Source organism: Syngnathus acus, chromosome 1 (assembly GCF_901709675.1).
Source record: "Syngnathus acus chromosome 1, fSynAcu1.2, whole genome shotgun sequence".
Classification (NCBI taxonomy): Eukaryota; Metazoa; Chordata; class Actinopteri; order Syngnathiformes; family Syngnathidae; genus Syngnathus; species Syngnathus acus.
In genome coordinates this window covers 6,882,920-6,908,171 of record NC_051087.1, presented here as the reverse complement: position 1 = coordinate 6,908,171, position 25,252 = coordinate 6,882,920, and the positions used below count along the sequence as shown (strand labels likewise).

The 25,252-nt window shown below is 39.8% G+C and overlaps 1 protein-coding gene across 2 annotated transcripts in view; it reads left to right on the top strand.

The window, feature by feature from the left end:
- Positions 1–25,252, top strand: part of dlc1 (DLC1 Rho GTPase activating protein) — a 60,879-nt gene that overhangs the window by 13,473 nt on the left and 22,154 nt on the right. The window contains exon 5 of one of the 2 annotated variants that reach the window (XM_037247741.1): positions 3,281–3,311. In XM_037247741.1, coding sequence (XP_037103636.1) covers positions 3,281–3,311 — 31 coding nt within the window. Of the gene's footprint in view, positions 1–3,280; positions 3,312–8,402; positions 8,784–25,252 lie in introns of those variants that run through there. The other variant, XM_037247749.1, reaches the window with a different exon arrangement.

The following is a 25,252-nucleotide window of genomic DNA, read 5'->3' as shown; positions in this document are numbered from 1 at the left end:
AAGAATTGAAAGTTGATATTGAAAAAAAAACATATTTACAATGGGATGACACCTTCGACGCAAGAGCCTTTATTGCATAAAAGCAAATTAAACCTAAAGACAATCATAAAAAACTCAAATATTGAACCCACAAACGCTCATAAAACATGAATATGGACCCAGCATTGGTTTATCACTCAAGCACACATACTTCTCAGTCATTTTATACTCACACATGTGCAAAGCAAACATACCAAACCTCATGTACCCCCAACAGAACCTATTTCCAGAAAATAAGTGGCAGTAAATGAGGCAGCTGACGACTATTGCATTGCAGCTTACAGCTCCCCGGTGGACACCTGACACGGGCCGGAACAACTTCGCCCCTGGGACCAACCTGCTCTGTGGCATGTCAGAGGGAAATTCAGGGTGAAAATCAAGACAATATGCGCCCACCGTGCTATGAAAACAGTGGTACTCACTGGTACCCATTCATCCGCATTCCTGCACGGCTCTGCAGTCTCTCACATTTATTTCATTGTAATTGCTATTATGAGGGAAACATAGTTGTGTGGAGGGGAAAATTTAGACTGTGTAAATGACTTCATGGGTCAATGACAGGAACTCGTGGTGTGGTGTTTACACAATAGCGAGGGCGCACACTGCTGAACTGAAATGTCTTGTTAGCGCCGGACACAGACCTCCCATATGGAGACCTTTATTCATGACCATTCCATCTTCAAGTGGTAAACTTGAAATGTTGCAACCTTCCAACGCTAGTATCTCAAATTAGTTTGTTCTCAAGTCAAAGTAAAAAATCTTTGATTTTTGTACCACTACAGGATATACTTTATTTGACTATTCTCTGATATTTTGGAAACAGTACCATAATCATACCACACCATAATGTTGTAATCCATAAATTTAGACTATTGGATATGCTTGTGGTCACCAATCGTGTCGTGGTTTACCTATTAGAAAGTTTCCGTTCAGTGAATATGAGTGTAAATGAGTTGTTTGTGCCCTTTTTTACCCAGAGTCAGTCAGGATAGATTCCAGCACACATTTCTTGCATAATATCATACAGTCTTTTCCTATAACCTTGTGTTCTTTCCAGCTAAAATATATCATTTCAACAACCAAAAGCCTCACTGACTCCAAATTATGGCAGGAGATAAATCAGTTGAGGCCAGACAGCCGTAGGGGGAAAGAGACCTTTTGTACGTAATACATAAAAAGCCCGAACGATTAATATTATTGTCTTTAGCCTGCCTACGTGCACACACATACACACAAAGGAATGTAGAAAAGTCGTTTTGGCAAACATTACTTGAGTCAAACAGCGGCTGTAATAGCAGTGAACATAAATTTGTCTCAGAAGTTACCTCAGTCTTGTTCTGCTTATCCTGCTGATTTAATAACCGTTAAGTCTAAGGTCTGTGGCCTTCCCCTTGGGTCTACTTTGGGGTCTTTAGTTTGCAATTAACTGTAAATGCAATTGTCCAAAAAGTCATGTTTTACTCAATACTTAGCCCAACCACAGGAATACCACATGTACCAACCTGGCAAGATTTATCACAAGTGATAGACTTGCTTTGACTTTGACCTATCTTAGAAAAGAAAATGATCAAACCGATGAGTGCAAAGACAACACTTCATCGAGTGCTCCATGCCATGAATGAATGAAAGCATTTTAAACAGAGTGTGTCACGCTTGTCACGTTGCGGTGGTTCATAAAATATAAAAGCTCTCATGAGGATGGTGAAACAAAAGGCACATGGTTATAGTTAAGCTTTCTATTGTCTTCTAATTCATTTTTGGTAGTAATCCACACAGTACTTATTCAATGTACATGATGAAGATGTCACAAATTATAGCAATAGGCTATAACTGTGCGCTGTCATTGGGGTTTGGATGCATTTTTTATGAACGTCTGCACTCAGGGCTGTCACGCGTGGTCTTCTTCGTTATTCTGCCCATCACGGCATTCTTGACCTAGTTTTCAGAAACAGGAGATAAAGTCGAAACTTTTCAAATTCTCTTACCTTTAATTTGTGGAAAATAACCATCCGTTTGACAAGTCATTTTTTACATCAACAATGCTGGTGATGATTCCGTTACGTATTTAATAAGAAAGTAAAAAATAAAAGTTGCCACTTCACTGACAGAACAATTCCAGATCTTGTTTTGCACTGATGCTGAGGCTTGATCTATTTAGAAAAAAAAAAATTCTTTTTCCCAGCTGGGGCTACCTTCACTCTTGTCTAGTGGAGTTAGGTTACTTTCAGTCTTTATTCACATTCCAAATATAAACTGACTCAAAGAACTTTCAAAGGATGTCTTTTCCTGAGAGTAGCCCTTGGTGAGCACGTGCAATGTTTTTTTTTTTTGTTTTTTTTTTTAAATACCATCAGCAGCTACTGGCATGGCATGCAAAGCACAGCGGGTTTTTTCTCAAGGCAGTGTGAAGAGGGATCATGTGGACATCAGCTGTTTCTATCAAAAGTCATCAGAACATGAGACAAAAATCATCCCAGTTTAGGTATGTCATTGTTGTGTTAGCACAATCCTAATTAGGCCTCCAAGCAAAACGGAACGGGAGCTTATTCTATTATTACAAATACCAGGAGGACACATTCATTTTGTACGGGGGTAAATTAGAAAACATGGACGACTGCCACAGAGAATGTACCTTGTCTTCCTTCCCTTGTCTGAGCTCTTCCAGCGGAGTGTGGATTAAAACAGGTCAGGGTGTGGGGGTCAGCCAAGGAACCCAGGGTCAAAAGTCAGAGGCAAGAAAGACCTCTGCATTCCAATCGACTGCTGCCCACCATGCACACACTTGCACACGTCTCACACACACATAAACCCACACACACACATAAACACTAAAGCCAACCGCAATACACATAGAGTACCTGCATAATCGTTTTCCTTGTGCCAACATTATGTTGATGCAGATTTTGTTTGTGGCCAAGCCCAAGCATGAACCATTACATTCCCAGAATGAAGATGTTATTGCACAAACCTCTCAAGGGCACGTATGTCATGCTTATGTCAACAATGGATCAAAGCACATCTTGCTGTACTTGGGAAATACTAATGATGCAATATTTATAAAGGAGGGTTTGTAATCTTTGCCATAACAGACACAGCTGGACATTTCTTTATTGTCCACTCTGAAGGTGTGTCACAATTTAAAACTGTTTAGCTCAAAGTGTTTGAAGTTACACAAAGTTTTTGTTTATCAATGTTAATGGGATTTGGTTGCAGTCCATAATTTCTTTCTTCTTGTTTTCAGAGTTCTGCAGTTCCAGAGAGGACAAAAGCAGGTCAGTGATTTTAGTGTGTTGATACACAGCTTGCATTTGTATAGCCACATACCTTTGGTGTGGTTTCTCATCTGTTAGAACACGTTAGTGTTGCCTTTATTGTTGACGAAACGCAATTGTCTGCATTTTTCCTGATGTGCCTCAGTCTGTACTCATATGAGGAGCATTTGTAGTACAGTTGCTGATATCATTGTCCTGTAATCGTCATGGTGCAAGAGAGGGAAGGAGGGAGTGAAGGAGAACAGGATCTGGTCTGATGACTCGCTTGATGTCCGTCTTGATAAGAACCCAGACTCATCTAGCGGACCATCTAGCCTGTCGCCTTTCCAAGATAAGAGCCAGACTGGTTGTCGAGCCTGATGCCCAGAACATTTGACCTGCATCTGTTTACCCATTCCAGTCAAATCTCACTCAACTATTTGTGCGTTGGTGTCAGCAATAGAAAAGGTTCATGACAATTCTGCCTGTTGGTCCAGAGAAGTGTCTAACTGCGTGTGGTCCATCACAAACAATACCTGGACCCACATCAGAACATTACAAAGGAGAATGAAATCCATATACAAGTGAATATCTTGCATGCCGTCATGCATTAAGACGGATGAAACTTTCTTAGTCTTCCTTCTAAATGTTGGTTGAATTACAATTACACAACATTTAGGCGATGTCCTACTTAATGCAGCTACAAATCATCAGCTAAAGGAATTTTTCTATAATCTGTTCCGTAGTTATCAGCCCATATGACTTCTTGCAGCTGAATAGCCTTCAGTGTCTTCACATTATGTCAAAACATCATGATTTCTTGATGAATCCAATTTAAGAACATTCCCTCTCTGGCTCCACTCTGTCAGCAAAACCAGTCATACATGGATGGACGGCAAGCGGCTGGTGGTGGTCAGCGTTCATTAAATATCCCCGCGTGTCCTCAGTCCTTTGGTAAACATAGCAGGCGTGGTGGTGTGACCTGGGGACGAGGCTTTCATAATGCTCCCTGCTGTTGCAAAGCCTGCTGGGAGTCCTCAGTCACTATTGCTCTGTCTCGCCTTGTAATTACTGCCACTTGCTGTGAAAACCTTTCACAGAAAATGTGCAGAAGCTGTCAGTTCATACCCCACTATCACCCTTTCTAGACAAAAGTCAAAACCTTTTTTAAGATAACTGAAGTTTGCAGACTTAATGCCAGCTTCCAAAAGTTTTTTCTATCATTTTACTTCATTTAAATCAGTCTGCAAGCAAGTTATGTAAGCATCGTGCCGCTTTCGTGGGGAGTATAGAAGGGGGTGGGTTATGTTGGAAGTCAGTGGAGTTTTTTGGGGGCCTTGATTAAGCACAAAACCCAGTGTTCATTGTGGTACTTCAAAGAGCCCTCTGTATCACCATTAAAGTCCCTGGGAATGACACGTTTGTGACAGTGTTACGTCTCACGCAATGCCCTAAAGGCTCCCGTTGCTCTGCCATGAGAGAATTGGCCATTCATGGTTCATTTATATCTCTATGACAACTGAAGCACTTTAATGATCAGCGAGAAGCTCCAAAAGCCGTTCTGCTCTGACACTTCATGTCCTCTTTGCTGTTGTGGGTGAACCCAAGCGTGCAGTCACGTCTGTCCTGACGCCTCCTTTCGGGGAAAAACCTGTCTCTACCATAGTCATACTACATTGCATTTTTTTTTTTTGTGTGGCCTGTATCCAGTTGTGGAAATCTCCAATTAACAAGAAAAATATTTTAAAGTGGTTTCCTTATGTGGCAGATTTTTACCTATAGCTTTTCATATATCGTATCTCATGATGAATGAGGGTTTACTGTAGTAAACATCAATCAATCAAAATCAGCTTCATCTTTCCAAGTCATACAGATGTTTTACACAAGGAATGATGGCCATATAAGAATGTATTTTTAATGTCATAATTCTGTCAGCACCTTGAAGCACATTATTTCATAACCGAATGTGGGTTCTTGCCTTTAATTGCCTCTGAGCTTGTCAGCACCCATTTGAAAGATTCTTGGGATATCTTCATCTTCATCTTGGCTGTAACTGAGGTTTATATCACCACCCTGCTGTCCTGATGTAAATATGAGTCAGTGGAAATGTATAAACAGAACACAATGACGGGCAAGTAAGCAGGTGTGGTCTGACCCTTCACCTTTCACTTTAGATACTCGGTTGACATGACTACCTCGTTTTTAGATGGAAGAAAGGAGTGCTGAAGGGAAAGAAAAAGCGAAAGCATCCTCAATTGTTTTATGGCACGAAGAACTGCTATTTTGAGCTGGCTCTCACGTTTTGTTTTGGTTTCCTTCATGTCATTAGTCTCACTACAACCACTGGAAATTATTTTATACTTATAATAATTATTTATTCATTGTTTGTGCCTTCTTGTTTTTATTTTCTTGTGTTGTTTACTTGTATGTATATTGTGTACTATGTCTTGTCACCGTGGGATAGTGGGTACGTAATTTCGATTTCTTTGTGTGTCTTGGCATGTGAAGAAATTGACAATAAAGCAGACTTTGACTTTGATCATAATACAGAAAAGAACCATCCATTATTTTGTACTTTGTATCTCAGTTATAAATGTGAAATAAAATAAGAAGCAGGATTTTTAATTATTTTGGCTTGTTATGAGTTGGCTGAGATGAGTCATCAGAAATATTCTAAATTCTATAAGGAATGCCGGAAAAAACATATTTCCTGTATCTAATGTCAAGTCTGGAATTAGTGCCGATAGCTTGTCTGGCTCTGTCCTTATCCTCGATTTACTTCCCCTTCAAGCTTGAATTATGACACAATAACGTGCCCTATCTTGCTTGTCTCATCCAGGCACAAACAACATTCATCTATTTATTAAATTAGGATGGCTATATGGATACATATTGCATATTTCCATTGAGCATATATTCAAGGATGTAAATGTGTCTCCGTCAATTGGAATTGACAATCTGAATCAATTACAGAATCTGAGTTGTCCAAATTTAAACAATGTTCAACCCCATTTAGGATACAGAGATGTGATAATTCTGTTCATCAAAATGAGTCACTGATCTTGTGACCGCAGCCCCGTCACCATCCTTTGGAATCCACCAAAAATGGATTGCTAAACCCAAATACCCTTTGAGGACCTTGGAGGGTTGAAAGATGAAATAAAACACCCCTAGCCTGAAGCCAAAATCCAAATTAGCTCGTGACTGATGTTTGTTTTTCTCTTACTGTTCTTGCTTTTTTAGACTGTCCTATCCTACTTTTTGCCGCATATCCAGAAATAGCACAAGAGTCACTGTCTTTGTGCAAGGTCACATTCCTTGCTTTCCGCATCAGTCTAACAGCCCTCCGCCAAAACACTAGCCCCTCCCCTCTCGCTCGCCTCCGCTTCCTGTGTGGAGACTGGTACTGGACGCAACCATTATGTTTCACACTTCACATTTCAACCCGTGGTAAATACATTTGCAGATGCAGGCTTTGGTGGAGTTTAGACCCCAAGGAACCCTTTGTTCCTCCTCTTCTTTCCCATGCATTACATCTGAGCCCCCTTTACGGGTTTTTGACAGATGTCTGTGCTTCACCGGCACTCTGGGAAGGAAACCAAGCCACATGAGGGGGAAGTTACAACAGGAAGCCCTCTTGCTTGACTGCCAGAGTTTTAACAAAACCATCTCTAAAAGAGTTTTTCCAATCTGGAATGTCATTGATCGTATGGTTTATCAAGATTTTTGCTGAACTGGACAAAAACATATTTCAAACATAACCAGGCTACTGGACAAATTTATTGTGAAAACTGATAGGGTTGTGTTTGATTTTGAACTTTTTTTTAATCAAATTTTACCATTGAAAATAAGTGATAGTGAAAGTAAAAAAATATGGGAATCCATCCTTATCAGTCTCTGCAAACCACAAGGGGCCATAAAGTCAACTGGCCGTGATGAGTATAATGCTATCAGCAGACTACAATAAACCTGTGCTGGGGACATTACCTTCTCTAGTCAGAGTAATCAGCATGAGTGCTTCATTTTCTTGCTTGAATGTGTTTGTCCTCAACTGCATTCTCCACTAAGCACTAACACATAACTGCATTGTCTCCTAAGCACTGTGAACAGTGCATATGACTCACAGTTTGACATGCACACTAATCCCATACATCCAGCCTATGGGTAATTTATTAGGCAACCAACCAATAATGATTATTTCTAAAATAGCATTCTTGCAGCACATTGAGTTGTACTGAGTTATCATCAGTTAATTGAAACCTTTTAAGATGATAATTTCCCAATAACCAGTAGAATCTATTAAGCAAATTGAAATCTCAGATTACTGTGTTCTTGGTATTGATATTACTATGTATGAGCATGTTATGTACGGAGCACCGCATGGTTTTGTAAAAATGCTTTAACTACCCTGTTACCATTTAGCTGTTCAATCACTGTTACTTGAAGAACACATTTTTAATCATGTCTAGATCGTTTTTTGTTATCGTTATTACTGTATTTAACTAGCAGTGCTGTTCGTGTCTAAACAGAGTAAGACGGATGTGTAAAGCGATTACCTTGAATGTATTAATACAACCAGAGGTTCTATGGTGATACACCAATTTTGATGACTACCGGTGATGTCTTAACTGCCATTAGCGGATATCAAATTCTCACAGTACTGCGTATAGTCTTATCCCTGGTGCCCCACAACTCCATAGGTAGAATGCCGTTTAGTTAAATCCTCCATTCAAAAACAGTCACTTTCCAAAAATGAGCTTTCTCTTTCCTTTAAGAATTTATGCGGAATATGAGTTAACCTGTCTCTTGCCGCAGTGTCCCCTAATGGACAATTTGCTGTACTGTACAGGTATATGCCTAAACCTGTTTATTCTGGTACGTAAATGGATACAATGACGATGGGAAATGTTAGTTGTGCCTTTAAAGCACTCAGATATGCGCTGTGACCACTGAAGCTTGAGTCAGAAAGCACTTACTCACACTTACAGTATATTCACACGCACACACGCACACACACACACACACACACTCACACATCCACTAGAGAGAATAGAATATGAGAGTATTGCGGCACTGGCTGGATGTGTCCCAGCCGTTACCGCATTGAAGCTTGCTGCAGTAGATGGGAGTGTACAGTCCAGACTGGAAGTGAGCAGAGGGAGAGCCAGGAGGAGGCAGATATCTATGGAAAAAAACAAAACAGGCTGAATTCTGGTAGACGATTTATACTATATTTTAAATATTCATCCAAACAGAAGAAGGTGTGACGTAGTATAGATGCAAGATTTAGGAAGGTGCGTAAACAGACCTGATCAGCAGCGGACATAGGTGAGGAAAAAGAGATTAGAGGCTGATCAGCTGGAGGTGTCTGCAGCATGTCTCGCTCCATCAGGCTGCTCCTTCTGCAGAAGTCCTTCAGTGGCCAAAACACACCCTCTAGCTCCAGAACCTTAGATATGATCAACAAAAATGTTTGGGAAAGCCGATTGACAGGTAAGTGGGCTGACCACAATGTAATCTTACAGAGATAATATTCACTATGCTGGAATTTGTACAGTATGTTTGTTTCTATTAGGTTGTTGAGATGTCTTGGTCGTTGACAATATAGTGGTTCACTTGGCTGTTTTTCCTGCAACCGTAGTGGGATCATTTCCCACAAGTGTGACTGTCAGTGATTGTCTTGTGGTCTATGAGTGGATGCTGACTAATCAAGTGATGATCTATATCTGTTTACATGGCTGGGTATTAGATGGACTGGTATAAACTGTCATCTTAAAATGAATCAGTGTGATTTCATTTGTGGTACTTTGGCTAGTAGTGTTTTTTTGTGTAGATGGAAAGGCACATCTTCTCTGGAAATGACAGTTACATTCCATTTACAATACATTTCTATGAAACACATCATGACTCATGCTTATCTCAGAGACATATACAAATTTAGCATCCAGCCGTGCTCATATGGGTCAATTCGACATTCTTCTGCATGTTGAACCATGCACAGGAGATAATGTTCCATCTTATAGGAGATCGAATGTAAGTTGCAATCATAACAAATTACCTGAAAGATCAATAAATGGCTAAAGACGGAAATGTTGGAGGCTGCTATGTAATTTTGTTCATATATACAGTAGTCTGTCATTAGCTTTGTGTAATGCTTAAAAGTACTTTTGTGCAGCTTTATCTGTGCCACTGGAAGAGCGCGTGTGTGGTTCCTCATGCATTTCCTTTCAAACTAATGAGCCAGTAGTGCATAGTAAGGATGCGGCCCATTAGTCTGCTTTTAACTCCCTGTAAAGCAGTTTGCCTCTCAGTCTTACGTTTGGTACTCTAACTTAGTATACTGTAAATGCATCAGCAGACTTGATGGCTCAACAGTTTCTTTCATGCTGGGCCACACATACTTGATCATCCATACAGTTCTTAGGCACGCTTAACACACGCAGTCCGGATTGTTTGACCTGTGTGAGTAATCCATACTCGTTCGTTTATATATGAATCCATCCATTTTCTGAACCGTTAATTCCTCACTAGGGTCTCGGGTGTGCTGGAGCCTATTTCTGCAGTCTTTGGGCCGAAGGTGGGGGACACTTTTCGGCAGTGAATCGTAGTTTGTTTATATATGATGCGTGAATGACTTTGGTAGGCAATAATTCACCTTATATTATAAAAATTATATTATTGATGGAAAAAAAATAACTGTTTCTTTCACGTGCAAAAGATATTATCTCCAAGTTTCGGCCACTTCAAAATTCCTAATAGATGGATGTGATTATCTTCAAGAGGCAATTATGTAATGTGATGTTTGGTTGCATCGTCTGAGAGGCTTCAACACCCTCAGAATCGATATAGGTGAAAGAATTTGTCTTTCCTGGCCCACGGTTTGACCTCTGTATTGAAGTAAACTACACAAGGTCATAAATATCCATTTGAAAACTTTATTTCCAGGATTTTGCAACCTATAAGCATCTCTCACAGTCTGTAGCCCTAAGGAAGCCCATCAACCTACAGTCACTGTTAAATGACCGCAAAAAACAATTCACTGATTGATTCTGACAATGCTAAAGAGCTGCTGTCCTGTTACCTGTCATGGTTAAACCTGCACTTTTTTCCTGTTAAGTCATCATGCTGTATGCATACTATATGTGTAAAACCTGACGTCCTTTCACTTGATGTATGTTTCCGGGCCATAAAGTGCAGGAACACTTTGTTTTCTCCCAAGAGGAACGTGCTTAATCAGCGCATTTGTGACCACTACGGCTTGACACGCTTTAAGGCTCTAAAGTAATTTTATTGCTCAAGGCACTGAGGGGAAATTGCATTGTGTTGCACAGCATACTAATACTATTGTAAATGCAGTTTCTGCAGTTATGATATGTTTAAAACTAATAATGAGATTTAGCACAGAAGCTGTAGGCTATCAAAAATTGACTTCATTTTGGTAATGTTCCGTTTTAAATGATACTGTCAGAGAGGTTTTCATTCAACAATATATTATTGTAGTACTTTGCAATGGTGAGTTGCACATCATTTCGCCTCTAAAGTGTATAGAAATAAGCTATTCGCAATATTGAATATGAGCCTGAAGCAGTGAAATTCTACACCACTGGGTGCAGTTAAATTAGTGATTTACAGTGTCAATCCCAATGTAACTGTAGGTTGGATGATTGATTGATCGATCGATTGATTGAATGACAGTTTAGTCATTTAGATAAAGAACATCTTTAATGTTTATACACCATAGCATGTGATGCAGGCATGTGATCCTTAATGACGCATTTACATAGCTTGTACACTTGCGGCATGGCCCAAGCGCATCCAGAGTCACACGTCTCGACATCTAATAGTTGTTCAATCTCCTTTTGATGCCCATGTGATCAACTCACATATTTCAGCTTGTTTACAGCTCCAGGGGAAAAAACATGGATCAAAGAACACTGAGGTTATTCATTGACAAAAACCCAGCTGCCTCGCAAGTCTTTGTGCGCTCTGTCCACTGGATATTTCCAGCACTGCTTCATCACATCGTCCCCTAATTAAATCATTCCCTTTGTTGTTTTCCAGACAGATTAGTGATAAACTACGGGTCGAACTTGTTTTTCTGTTTTTCGTTGCCTTAACATCATCTCAATTAGGCAATAAGTAGTGTATCCCAGTTGTTGGAAAACAAGGGATGTGAATGCTGATATTTTTAACAAATATTACAAAAAGTGACTTTTTGGAATAGCGCCAAATCTTCTATAAGTTCTGAAATCAACTGTTTAGTGTTATAATATTGTGAAATGATTATCTTTCACTCAGGTTTGCATGTTCGGGCCTTCCTGTTCGAAATGGTAATTGCAGCTTCCAGAGAGGTCAAAGGGTATCTGCTAGCTGACTGATAGTAACTAAAAAGCAAATGGTGATCTGTCATCATCCATGCCTGGAGAAAATATCCTCTAGTCCAGTAGTCCTGTGACCTTTTGTGCACCTGTCAAACACTACAACAGCGTGGCTTTCTAGTTAAAGAGTTTGAGTACTAGTCTGGCAGTCCAGACCTGTTTCCTTTTCAAAATGAGACCCGGGGTTGTTGAGCCACAGAATTGTATAAGACGAATTTAACACACAAAACTTCAGCAATTAGTAAAGCAAAAATCACAAGACACATTTGTGTCATGCCTACTAACAAGGCCACCAGGCTAGCAGCTCTGTTACACAACATAACACATAATCAATCTTGTATCTTGGCCCTGTGAGCCTGGTTGAGTTCACCCTCGCTTTCAAATATGAGGTGATGCAGCAGCAATATTTTTGAAAATTAAAATGTAAACCAAAAGCTAACATTCAGGTAAAATGGATTAGCTCATTAAATCACACAGGACATCCTCTAATTATCAGAGGCCACTTTTCTTTGAATGTTCAGGCAGCGTCTGCGTCACTAAGGTCTTTTTCTATCCACATTGCTAAATCCAGAGAGCTTACCCACTTGTGGACATTTGTGTGGCCCAGTGATGTTAACCAACATGCCAAGTAAATGCATCTTCTGTTCAAAACAAGCCCTCATGTGTTCCAAAGGGCTAAAACAAAAATAATTGCAGGTCGACTGCCACTGGTTGAGAAATGTCAACGAAAGTCAAATAAGTCAGCTTTCATTATGGGTTTGGTTGTGACTCTGTACTCTGTGTAAGGCCATGTGTGCTACTTACTACCAATTTCACCCATCCCTGTATTGAGTGCATACCAAATTGCGTTAAATAAGCATTACCAAACATAAGACAAATTGTGTGAGTGTATGCTACTCAATAGCCCTTTTCACGCTGCTTATTTTCCACCTTGAACATCACCGACACCATTTTCTGCCAGCTTGTGTGGTAGTATTAGGGACATAACAGAAGCTGTGTTAGTATGTGGAGTAGCAGGATCTAATCTGACAAGTCATCATGGAAAATGTCATGCGGGACCGACATCCCATAGACTTTATGTACCATAATTTCTGGACTATAAATCGCACCTGAATATAAGCCGCATCAGCTAAAATTCGGGGAAAAATTCTGTTTTATTCATATATAAGCCACATTTAACTATAAGACGCAGATGTTTAATTTCCATATGTAAGACATTATGCGCAAATTATACAATATCATCAAAATCATGAAAAATCCACAGATAAGCCGTACTGGACTATAAACCGCATGGTTTTACAGCTTGTGCAAAAATTAGTTTATAGTCCGGAAAATATGCTACCTTTTTATAATACTTATTCAAAAAGAAGGTGCTTTACTATATGAAAAACACCAGAAGAAACACAGCAGATGATACACCGCATATTATTTGAGGTATCTTTGTGTGTTTTTAAATTCTTTTCCACTTGTGTGGCATTTGAAAAGATTTGAAAATTTAATGCTTGAGGCACGTCTGCCAACCGACTCGTGTTCACATTCCTCATAAAATTTTGTGGTTAACTTTTTATGCCTGCATAACCATAAGAATGTTAGAATTGTAGTCAGGACTTCACCTACGGTTAAAAAGTTTTCTGATGGTGACCGATAACCAGAGAATAATTCCTGTAAATCCTTTTTCTTGGAAGGCGTGTTAGGAAATAATTGTTCTAAAGGTTATCAGTTAATTTAGAAGCTACACTGTCATAAGCAGTTTATCCAACGGACTTTTCAGAGTAATGTGTCTTGCTGCATGTGCACACCTCCTTGTGTATGAATTGTAATTGTGAAGTGGCAACCGGGCTTTTGTGTGTGACTCAAGAGTACGACAGTGGGGGTCCAATGACGTGTTCCGGTCTACTCGGGCCTCGCATAACGTTAAATGACACAAATGTCCTGTGTCCATTGTGGGCCTACGGGGACTCAGCAGGATCATTTCACGCCTCAAGGATGTCCAAAGAGGAAGTCAGAAGGGGCGCACTGCCGTGACATCAACGGAGATCTTAGTGAATAAAAGCGCAGCAGGCAGCCATGTAGCAAATTAGCCTCAACAAGATATTCTTACCCCAAGACCTTTTCAGAGCTTTATCTGCTCCTGAAAAACAAACGTCAACAGCGTTCATCCTCTGGTTCTCCTTGACAATTTAAAATCTGAACTCAATTTTCAAGTGAGCATTTTTAAATTATTGTTGTATTGAACACTTTTTTTTTTCTAGGCTCCTCCAGCTAACATGATAGAAAATCGAGATGCTTTCACATTTAGGCCAGGCCCCTGAGTTTGTGTCTATAAAAAGAAACAGATTATTATTTTATTACGGATGGGTAAAAGCGCCACTGTCTCCCCAGTGTAATGCCAGCATCCATCTAGTCATGGTGAAAAAGTAGGCCAGCTTCCTCTCAGTTCTGTTTGCTCTTAGTAGACCTTTCTTGAAGCCGGCATGTGTCTCGTAAGCATATGGAGCCACACTTAAATGTGTTCGCTGGCTACTGTATGTCTTCACAAAGAAAAATATTCATCCCATGTTTTAGACTGTTTCGAATTTTCGCTCCAATGAGCTGATGTCAGTTTTAGTCTCCCTCTCCTCGTAATGTCTGTTCATGTGATATGGACTGATTGTTGCATGATGATACGTGAAAGGTAGGCACTGAACGTGTCATTTATATGTGGGACGGTGAGCACTCTTAAAATATTTATGATTGAGTTAGAGTCCTTCAACACGGTTCCTGTTCAGTGATTTAAAGCCCCCTTGTTTCTGCCCCTGTGCATTCACAAGGCCGCTTGTTTCAAACTCTCTGGAATGTTTTGCTAAACCCAGTGACTCGAGCAAACTCACGCCAAACTTGTTTACTTTGCGTCCTTCGCCGCCCCCCCTCCCTCCTTCAAGTCTTTTCTCACTTTCTCTTTTTAGCAGGTATAGTGCTTTAAATACACCTTCAGGCCGTCATGAACAGACCTGTTTTATTGATTACTAGTTTCTGATTTATTCTGTCCAATGAGAGAGCCTTACCATTTGATCCTCTGAGTAGCTTGTAGCACAGATGCTTCAAGAAATGATGTCTACTTTCTTTTAAATGATTGTGTGTGGTCTCGCACTGCATACAGAATCACAATATTACATTGATATTTGTATTATGCAGTTAAATCCCCAAGGTTGAATACATTATTAACCACCGGGAAATGGGGTGGATGGGGAAAAAAAACAAATACAATTCTATCTTAGGACTGCTCCACTGTACAAAAGGTTGATAATTTGCAGTCCCTTGTAAATGAAAATTATTGGCAATAGTAGTTACATACTAAGAATTTCATATTGAGGAAAAAAAAATTGAAATTTTGGTGCAGATTTACTGCTGAAATGAAATGAACAAATCCATTAAGCAAGACACTATTTTTTGTAGTGGACAGCAAAATATTATTTGGCAAGATTTAGTGGTATACCTTCCTCTCAATTTCTTCCTTTAAATTTAAAAATGAACAACAATTAAAAATAAATTGTATTTCTGTGGTGCCTTTTAAGTATGCAAAATTCTATTGAGCCACTTCATTTATTTCTTTTTCTGTTAATCCAAATAGTCACTCAAGTGAGACGTTAAGGACTTTTCAGCCATACCACAAGAATCCCACTTGATGCCTGCTCTTGACTTCCCATTGTCATGTTGGCTGCCCATGCCTTCACTCCAGCTGGAAGGCCATGTGATTGTTAGGCATAGAAAAAAAATCTCCACTCCCTCAAACACTCAGACATCCAGAGAGAAGCTGGAAAAACAAACCCGCTTAAGTAACCACTGACGATTCACTGCAATGGAGCGCAGATCCTTGCAGTGCTGATACTCATTGAAGCCTCGATTCAGCACAGCTTAGAGTCTAAAGTGGTGTGCGCAAATATTTGCACACATTGTGGAATTTGCGCCTGCCCGATGCTTGAGAACGTCTGATTTCACACCGCAGATTTTTTACCGTGTCTAGCCAACACCTTTGCTCCTGTCAGCAGAAATGCTGCAAGTGCTATTGTGAAAAAGGCTGCTTCTTTGCTTCTGATATCAGTTGTAAAAGTAAATGATCATCTTCCCAAAATCTATGGAAAAAGGTCTGACAAGATTTTTGATTTATGGCAATTTGATGGCGTGAGAGCTCATCACCGGTCATTAAATTTGAAACAGTCACATTCCGTTTGAATCTTTTCCAGATGGGTACTAACAAGATCTTTTAGTACACCATTAAAGCAGCTTCATCTCTGGTGACTTAACTGCCTTTCGGGGTGCCTGATCTCATGGTATGTTGCTTGTTTACTCTTCAGTAGGCCTTCATTTCCTGTGTCTGTTGCCTTTTCAGGGTCTCACGGGCCTTGTTTTTTGTTTTTTTTGGGCTCAGTTATGTCGTGTATTTTTTTTTAGTTAATCCTTTTGCTCTTGTTGCTATTTCTGATTGGGTGCGTTAATGTAACTCTTAGGGTTGAGTCATTTGTACATTAAATACAAAAAAAAAAAAATGCCTATCCATTCATGCAAATTAAACAATGACAAAACGTTTTGTGTCAAAATATATAGTGGTGCAAGAGCACAGGGACATCTATAATTACATTTATAATAAAACTGAGCTAATATGGGTTATAAAAATGCATCCATTTTTACAACTGGCAAATTATTAAACAATATATAGTATGATATTTGAAATGCAACTGTCCCTTTTGCCTCAAATGCCGGGAGCTCTTTGGAGTTTTTACAAATGATTTATGTTCTTTGTGCAACAACTCTCTTTGTTGCTTATAATACATATAAAATTACGTACAAACCATGACCATAATATATACAGTATACTGATCATCTCTCATATGAGCATGCAAAGCTAGATGAGCACCTCTTTGTCTACTTTTTACTACAAATAAAGTGGACCTGGAAAACGTGATTCCATGTATTCATGCACTTGCCTTCCTCTATATTATATAGCAGAATTTTCCATTTCTAGTACTTTATGTAAGGATATGGTGATGCAATTTCTGTACATCAGTGATGGACTTGACATTTTGGGAAATTGTACTCTTCAAACTTTGTGGGAATAGTTTGCGTAAGGCACTTTTCTATTTCAGCATGACCACACAAAGCAACATCCATAAGGGCATGCTTGGATTTGGTGTTTCTGAGAAACACAGCACGGATGCGTTCCGGCTTGCAGGGCCATTTCTAAGAATTACAAAGGTTTTGCCAGGGGGAAATATCCATGTATTACTGTATCCGTCAGTCGGTCGGTCTGTCTGTCTGTCTGTCTGTCTATATCGAATCCCATCATCTATCGGATGTGTATTTCAAGTCAAGACTGACTGACAAAGCTGCCAGTTCATTCCAATGGAGACATTTATCGTGCTTCAGCATAATCACTCTGTAGACAGAGCAGCCACTTAATGTGTCTTTTCCGCCTTGCCTTTAAGATGTGTTGCCACTGACCTTTCACCTTTTGGTCACACAGGGAGTGTAACCCCCATTGTCCCCAGAATGGATGAACACAAGGCCACTGGCTGAGTGTCACCCTCCGTGTTCAGGCCGACCTCTCCCTTTTACCTCCTTATTGCTGGTCGAGCATAATATGAGCAGTGGAGCGCTTAGCATTAGCACGGTGGTGAAGTGACACTTTGACAGCCCAATGCCTTTGTGCGTGTGTGTGTGTGCGTGTGTGAGGTCAGGGTCGGTTAACACAAAGTGTGGCTAGCTTTTCCTGAAAAAAAACACCTTCAAATGTCACACTCATTGCTTTCCAAACACGATCCGAAACGAAACCAAGCAGCAGCCCCTTTATTGGAAGCACTTATGGAAATGTTTTTTTGCATTATAGAATTTTATCTGATTTTTATCCCCTTATGTGTGAGTATTTGTGTGTGTTATCCGGTTTCTTAAATAACTTTCATTTGAAACTTAATGAGTACGAAACTGCTTGGGCTTTTCTTCTCTTTGACAGACTTTGTTGGATTAGTATAGGTGTCATGTGAACCGCTCAAGAGGCCTCTTCTAAAATGCATACAATGAAACGTGAGCTAGAGAGGCTAGTTATGTCTGATGCATCATGAGCATGCACAGTGTATGCCCAACTATAGGTGGTGCTGAGAAAAACTCCTGGACTGTTTCCCAGTATTATCCTTCACCCATTGCTGGTAAAAGGTTTGACATGTTGTTATTATTAATAACTGTGACGCCATGACGTTGACCTACTTTTACACTGAAATATTATGCTGAAACATCAAGCCAGTATTTTTCATGTATGACCTTCCCTGTTTTATGTTTCCTGTCCACTCTAATTTCTTCATTCATGAGAGAAAGGGAGTCAGTGGATAAACGGAGAAAAGGTCAGCAACGAAAACCAGAGAAAAAATCTGCTGGGCATATGGTGGATCAGTCACTATTGCCACTATCCAGCTGGACGGGATTAGTTTTCCTACATGCACAGAAGTTGAGCGATCTTCCCCACGGGACTGATGAGGAGCAGGAGGATGAGGGCGGCTTCTGTTCATCTGTGAAAAAACTCACCCCAAAACACATCAGCACTGTCCATTAGCTCTTCATGTGAATAAACCAACAAGTAGCAGAAGCTGAGGTATGGACCGTTACGATGAAGGTCTACTATCCATAAAATGGGTCCGTGTCAGATAGCAGACTGTTCATAATACTGGCAGGAGAAGTTCAAACTAAATCTTATTAAATGTCTCACTGCTGTGACTTTATTACAGTATCTTTTAATATGCCAGAATCTAGAGGAAGAATAAATCGCTAAACGATTTCTTGTAAATCATGGTTCTTTCCACACCGTACTAGGAGATAGCTGAATACCTGCTTTATTTCTGGTGTTTATTTGTATTATACAGAATTCCTTAGATTCCTGTCCACAGCATTTGAGTCAGCCATTCATGAAGGCAAACATTTGAAATATCCAAGTCGAGCTGTAATCATCAAGAGCCATCTCTGTCGGTCAATGTTTCTTGAAATCCACCTGAAAAGTACGACAAGCATGCAAATACGGTATGCCCTTGTATTTGTCAGTACGCTCGGAACAAGGGGAAAGAAATGTCTGGAACGGTTTCATTCCCACATATGCTAGGCATCTATCCTATTAGTGTCATGCCCATCTCTGGTATAGTAGGTCAAGGTTGTCGCCTGGGTAATGAGTTAACGTCAGGACAATGTCTGCCTTCCTGCTGGGATTTGTCAGATGAGCTAAAGGGCAGATAAATGCTTGCACACTGAGCACATTTCAGGTAAAAGCACTTTACCATGAATGATTAATAATATGTGTAATTATTTTATTATAATTATTGTTATTTTGGTCAGTTTTTAAAAAAGATCATAAAATCAAATTTGAAAACGCGTGCTTAGGTTGTTAAAACTCGATTGTCATAAAAATCCGCTCTCCATTCCATTCAGGGGATTAATTGCACCCTCAGGGGACACATTGGATTGATAGTTGTTCGCAGCTGCACAACAGAAGCAAATTTTTTTTTTGTCATGTTGAAATTTCTTGTATGTGTGTGTATATGTGTGTGTGTGTGTTTAACCGTATTAAAGATGTCAACATCGGCCAGAAATGTTGTCTCCTGTTAAGTTACCTTTCCCCACCCCTCTGCATCATCTTACGAAGTTTAGCACCTCACTTTCTCTCGCTTTAAGATTACAAACCTTCTTACCTTTAGGACCGCTCAGAATCTCCCATCACACTGCTGGTTTGCTGCCAATCTAGCTATCTTTCAGCTGGTGACCAACTCTCTAGCTATTATGCACGTTAATCTACTTGTTTGCTGTCATTGAGACTTTTACTTTCTTTCAGTCTTTCATTTATTGGTCGATTCCACCAGGCTGTGTCTTTGTACCGCTTGGCCCTTAATGGGCCGGGCCAGTGGTTGAAGACTACCGATATAGAGAATGGTTGGATGAATGGAAAGATTCTAAGCGTAGTTATTTTAGTCCTGGACGTATGGATTTGCCATAGGGCATCCCTCCTCTTTCCTAGCTTTCTTTGATCTGCAGTAGCGTTCTATCGTCTTATCTTCAGAAGAGTGACAACAAGGGAGCCGTTAGAAGCTGAAAGTCAGCCGAAATCTCTCCAAAAATTCAAAGCATTGCTGTCGGGGCTGGCGGTCGCATTTTTGCATTGAAGGCTCTGTATCAGTGAGAGGCTCCTGGATGAACCTGGTTTGTGTTTCTCCTGACAGTCTCGATGTCTGCGTGCTTTGTCACGTGCCCCGTGAGAGGTCGGAGCGGGTCGCAGGTCAGGGCAGGCGAGACTAAAGCATCAACTTCCTGTGTTACCCGTACGTGATACTGCACAGTTTTGCTCCTCTTATTTATTGTGTTGTTTATTTATTATTTATTCATCACTCTTATTTATTCATTGTTTGTGCCTTCTTGTTTTTATTTTTTGTGTTGTTTACTTGTATGTATATTGTGTACTATGTCTTGTCACCGTGGGATAGTGGGAACGTAATTTCGATCTCTTTGTGTGTCTTGGCATGTGAAGAAATTGACAATAAAGCAGACTTTGACTTTGAGAAAGAATGAACTTACGTATTTGCAATTGACTTCATTTGTGTCGGAAGCGATCACACAAGTTAAAAGCTGTAATGAATATGAGGAAAGATAATTCTCGCTTTTTTTTCTCTTTCACAAGGAAAATTGTGCATGGGAATATATGATTGCCGTTTGATTTGAAGTTAGCAGGGCACACAATTTACAAAACAAAAACATTGAATTATTGGGCATATCAGGATAAAGGTGAGTGCCTTTCAGACAAATAAACACAAATAGAGCAAAATTCTTTCAGGTATGTTTGAGGAATTAATTTTCCTTTTTTTCTGTATGACTCACAATGGAAGAATTCCCCCAGCCTCAGAACAAATAGTCTGTTAAATGTGTGAAGTCTATTACCGCACTACTTCAAGCTGTAAATTTTTAGTCAAAACAACAGTTTTTTTCTTCCATGTATCACACAACATGTTCATCCAAGTTTCTATTCACGCATGAATTGAACCACCAACATAAAGTCATCTTTTGCCAACTTGCCAGCTCCACCCGCACCCAGGGCAACTCAACATGACATCACCTCACTAAAATCTTCACCGCAGTTTTACTACACTAAGGCGTTAACAACTTTGTGATGACCAATTCGTTTGTTGTGTTGATTATGAGGATGATTCATTTTGGGTTCCTGTGTGAAGTTTTCACATTCTTTCTGTGTCTATATGGGTTTTCTCCGAATACCCATTCAAGTGAGTGTGTGGCTCTGTTTGTGTACCCTTTGGCTCTTGCCTGAAGTCACCTGGGATCGGCTCCAGCTCAGCAAAGACCCTAGTGACGACGAGCACTTAACAAAATGGATGAATGGAAATCTATGCTCATTTTTGAAATATTGGTTGGGTGTGTTCGGGTTGGAAAACCTGACTCGATGCCTTCTAACTTGTTCCGAAAGGAACAGGGATTTTTAAAATTTCCAGCCAGAGCGTCATTCCTATAATATTTAGCTGGTTTCCACAAGACTTTGAAAATGTAGTCAGCCACACAACCTCCTTCTGTGTTCCATCTATCACACTTTGTTGTGGCTTGTTTCATCCACTTCCTGTCTATAAAAAACACGGTGCTATTAAACACTTGAGTTAATGTCCATAATTATCCAACATTTACAATAGTTTTGGAAGCAATGAAGAGTGGCATACACTTCCTTCTTTCCTTTATTTTTTACAGCCCAGATATACCTGTTCAAATCACGATCATCTTTTTCCTCAAAATGCCTTTCTGTGATCTCCCAAATTCCTCACAATTACCCTAAGGCTCTTCTTTTCCACCTCTTTCCTTCTGTTGGCCTAAAGCAACAAATTCATAATCTTCATTTCCCTACCCTTGACTAATGCGCTAAATAGGAGCAACAATCCGCTCTATGTGTGAGTTCTATGTTTTTATTAAACTTACAAGTACTGTTGTAAAAATTGGGAACACATTCTTGAAGTATTCCAGCGATCTGAGCTAGATAACAAATATTATCATGTCTTGCTGATTTCCAACATGCATGTCTTTAGACACGTTTTAGTGCCTTTGTGCGTGTGATAACCTACACACCTTTCACATTGTTGACTTTAGCTTTTACACCTAAGTGTTGGCCAATCGTTCTCTCTGCCATTGTTAGAATGCCAACGATAAACCGCAGCCACATATGGTTGTGCTTTATCAGAGATTTTTGGAATTCATAGCTTAAAGATTACAGTCATGCTGAAGGAATGGTATTTGTCCAGTAAATGAAAATCTGACATTGTCAGAGTTTCGAAAGAAAAAAAAAATACAATGTCTGATATATATCACTCGCCAGTCATTAGCTCTTACGTGATCTTACATCTGTTTTGAGCAAGAACTTAAATGTTATGAAAAAATTATTATCCAGTCAATCATTTTGTCACTGGTCCACCTTCTTTGCATTTAATGGGAAAAAAAGTTATTTAACTGATAAATAAGAACGTAGTACCTCAAATATCGGATCGCCAAAGATCACAGTTATTTGACTGAAATTACCATGGAGAATAAAGTGTTTGAATTCATGCCAAAAAAAACTCCAAGTTGAACCTCCAGTATCAGCTGCATCTCGCCAGCTGTCAACAGACTGTCCAAGTCAGTATTCTGCCTATTGCAGTAGAGTTCACGTCAGCAAGTAGCAAGGCATCAATCAAAAGCAGTTAAAACATTGCCTATGCAGTATTTATGAAAGATGGCAGCAGTTTGGAACCGATTCCATCAATTGAATTGATTTGACCTCACATGCATTTGACATTAGTTTCTTTATTTTGAAATCCAATGTGACACATCAGGACCAAACAAATAACATGAATGTTTGAAATGTCTGCCTTAAAACCCATGTTTATGTTTCGTGAACGTGCAGACAAGCACATTCTCAAGACACCATCACCCTAAAAGCCCATTATCCTCAGTGCACAAAGCAATTGTTCAGAAAGCCTTCCTGCCTAGCTAGTCTTAGTTGTCTTGCTCCTTCTTGTGCAATATTATCTCCTCTTTCTGCAGCAGTCATCCAGTAGGTCACTTAATAAAAGGGTGATTCAACAAAAATAGCTTGTTTTATTAATAAAATTCAAAATATATGCCAGGAAAACGTATGTCCATTGTTTTTGTACGTGTGTGTGTAAGTGTGTGTACGTGTTAGCCCCCATTGTGATGGTGGTCAGTCCATCAAAGCCCGGAGAGGGTGTCGGCAAGGCATTTGGGCCGCTGTCTGCCTCACACTTCCTTTGTTTGTGTGTGTCTGTGTGTGCGGGTTTGAGTTGGTCTCTCTTGACTTCCTCATCACTGTTGTATGCTTGGAAGCATCTCATGCTCTCTCCAATCACTACCCTCACTGGCACACGTAAACACACACTGTTGTTATCTATAATTATGTCAGTGAAATTCATTCCTTCAAATTACAATTTACCCCAAAATTTATTTGATATAAAACCACACAAGAGAATTACAGATATGCTGCTATACTTGCATGAACGTATAGAAACTGTGTCTTCTAGGGGGCTCAATCTTAACGGAGTCCTAATTCTTTTATACCTTTAGTGAGTCTTTGTTGACACGGCCTTGGGTATGTGTGTGTGTGTGCGTGCGTGCGTGTGAGATGGACTTGCATGTCGCTCCCCTGACCCTCACCTGGCCTCCTTGTTTGAGGTTTGAGAAAGAGCTTACACCCCCTGAAGGTGAGCCAGAAGGAGGGGTGAAGCATTGGAAGGAGAATGCAGGGTAGTTTAGGATTTTTATTATTCTACTTTTCTGCCTTCCCCGTTACAGATGTGTTTTCCACATTAAGTCTAGAAGGTTTGAAAGTCAGTCTTTATGCTCATTTTCATCCTCCAGACGCAACTTCCGTGTTAGGGGTCAGAGGTGGCACTGTAGAGGTTACAACCTACAGCTGCCGCTGCAGTCAGCAGCGGCGAGATGCAATTAAAAATAGCTGTAGTTAGTTTTGATTTAAGACCTGGGATCGCAACACCAGTGGTGGAATTGCCATTTTTTTGCAGAGGTTTGGGGGGGCATGGGGTGGCCAAAGAGATCTCAGGGGATCTGCAATAAAATAGTTTTTGTGGATCCCCTGAAAGAAAAAAACGTTGCTTGATCAAAGGACTAAAATGTGAGACTGAGTTTCCCTTGTTTGGAAATGTGGGGGGAAAAAAACTCTTAAAAAGATTTCCTGAAAAAAATAAAATGGCAAACTCCCCCAAACATTTGAACATTCTTAACTGTCACGCAAGTGTAAAAAAAAAAAGAGTTGTTGTGTACGCACAGTAAACTTTGATGACTAAATGATGGACGTGGTGACAGACTGAGATAACTGCTTGCGCTCAGGAGGCGAGTCATTTCAGATAAAGACATCAATAACACGACTCACGTTCCGGTACATTCCGTTCCTCTTCTGTTCTTTTACATTTGCTTACTACTCCCACTACAGTAAAGACCGAGACATGAACCTCCCCCTTTTTTTTTTTTTTTTTTTCTTTTTTTTTTTAAATGACTGTCATCACGGGCACCCTTACTGTGTTGAAATTACAAAAACACAAAAAAAGCCTTTCGTTGCTTATTAAAATGAAGTCCCCCATGATAGGCAGAAGTGAAAGTTTCTAAGTTGATACAGCTTCCTCTTCATGCTGTTTTTGTGTATTTCTCACAGCAAAACAATGTGAGCTTTACAGCTCCTGCCACCATCGTTTCTAAGCAGGCTTGCTTGACCCATGGCTAGCTTAGGGTAGATCTAAAGTCGAGTTTGTGGTGCAAGCCTCTGGGTGGTCGTGTTTTGTAGCTCGGGGATTTGGCCTTGTTTGGTAATCTCTTCGTCATCTCTCATTCCTCTCTTTGCTTATTCTCTGTGTCCTTCTCCTGCATCAGCCTGAGCTTCCAGACACAACTATATCTCTCCCTAACTTTTTTTTTAAGTTGAAACAATCACATTCCCGCTATGAACCTTTCATATTTTTTTTTAGAAAATGTCATCGTTACTATTACGTTGAGTTTGCCCTTTTCTTACTGGATAGAAAAAAAATCTAAAAATCACAAACTGCCACACAGGAATTGCATGTCCTTGAGGATGGGGGGGTGGAATCCTCGGGAACTGGAAAAGGCTGTTTTGAATTAGATGAGTTAAAACGAATCCTATGCACAAATTTCAAACACGTGCATAGTATCATCTGCCAAAATTTGAAACATATGAGGAGCCAATGTATTTCCCATCCAATGTGATTATGTCCCAAATCATGGTTTGTTCTGCACCATGCTTTTTTTTAATGTCATTGTTCAGGTCACATGTCAAACTACTTTTTTATTTTTTTGCAGTGACAGAATGAAGGACATTTGTAATGAAAAAACAATTAAAATCTTTCCATTTTAGGAAAGTGCAATATGTTTTTCATGTTTGCAGAAAAGTAACACTTTGAACATTGGGAATTATTATGATACAAAAAATATCAACAGTGGCATTTGTTGGAAGTTGTATTTATGTCATGCTAGTTTAGAAAACAAAAACATTGATTGTCATGACGT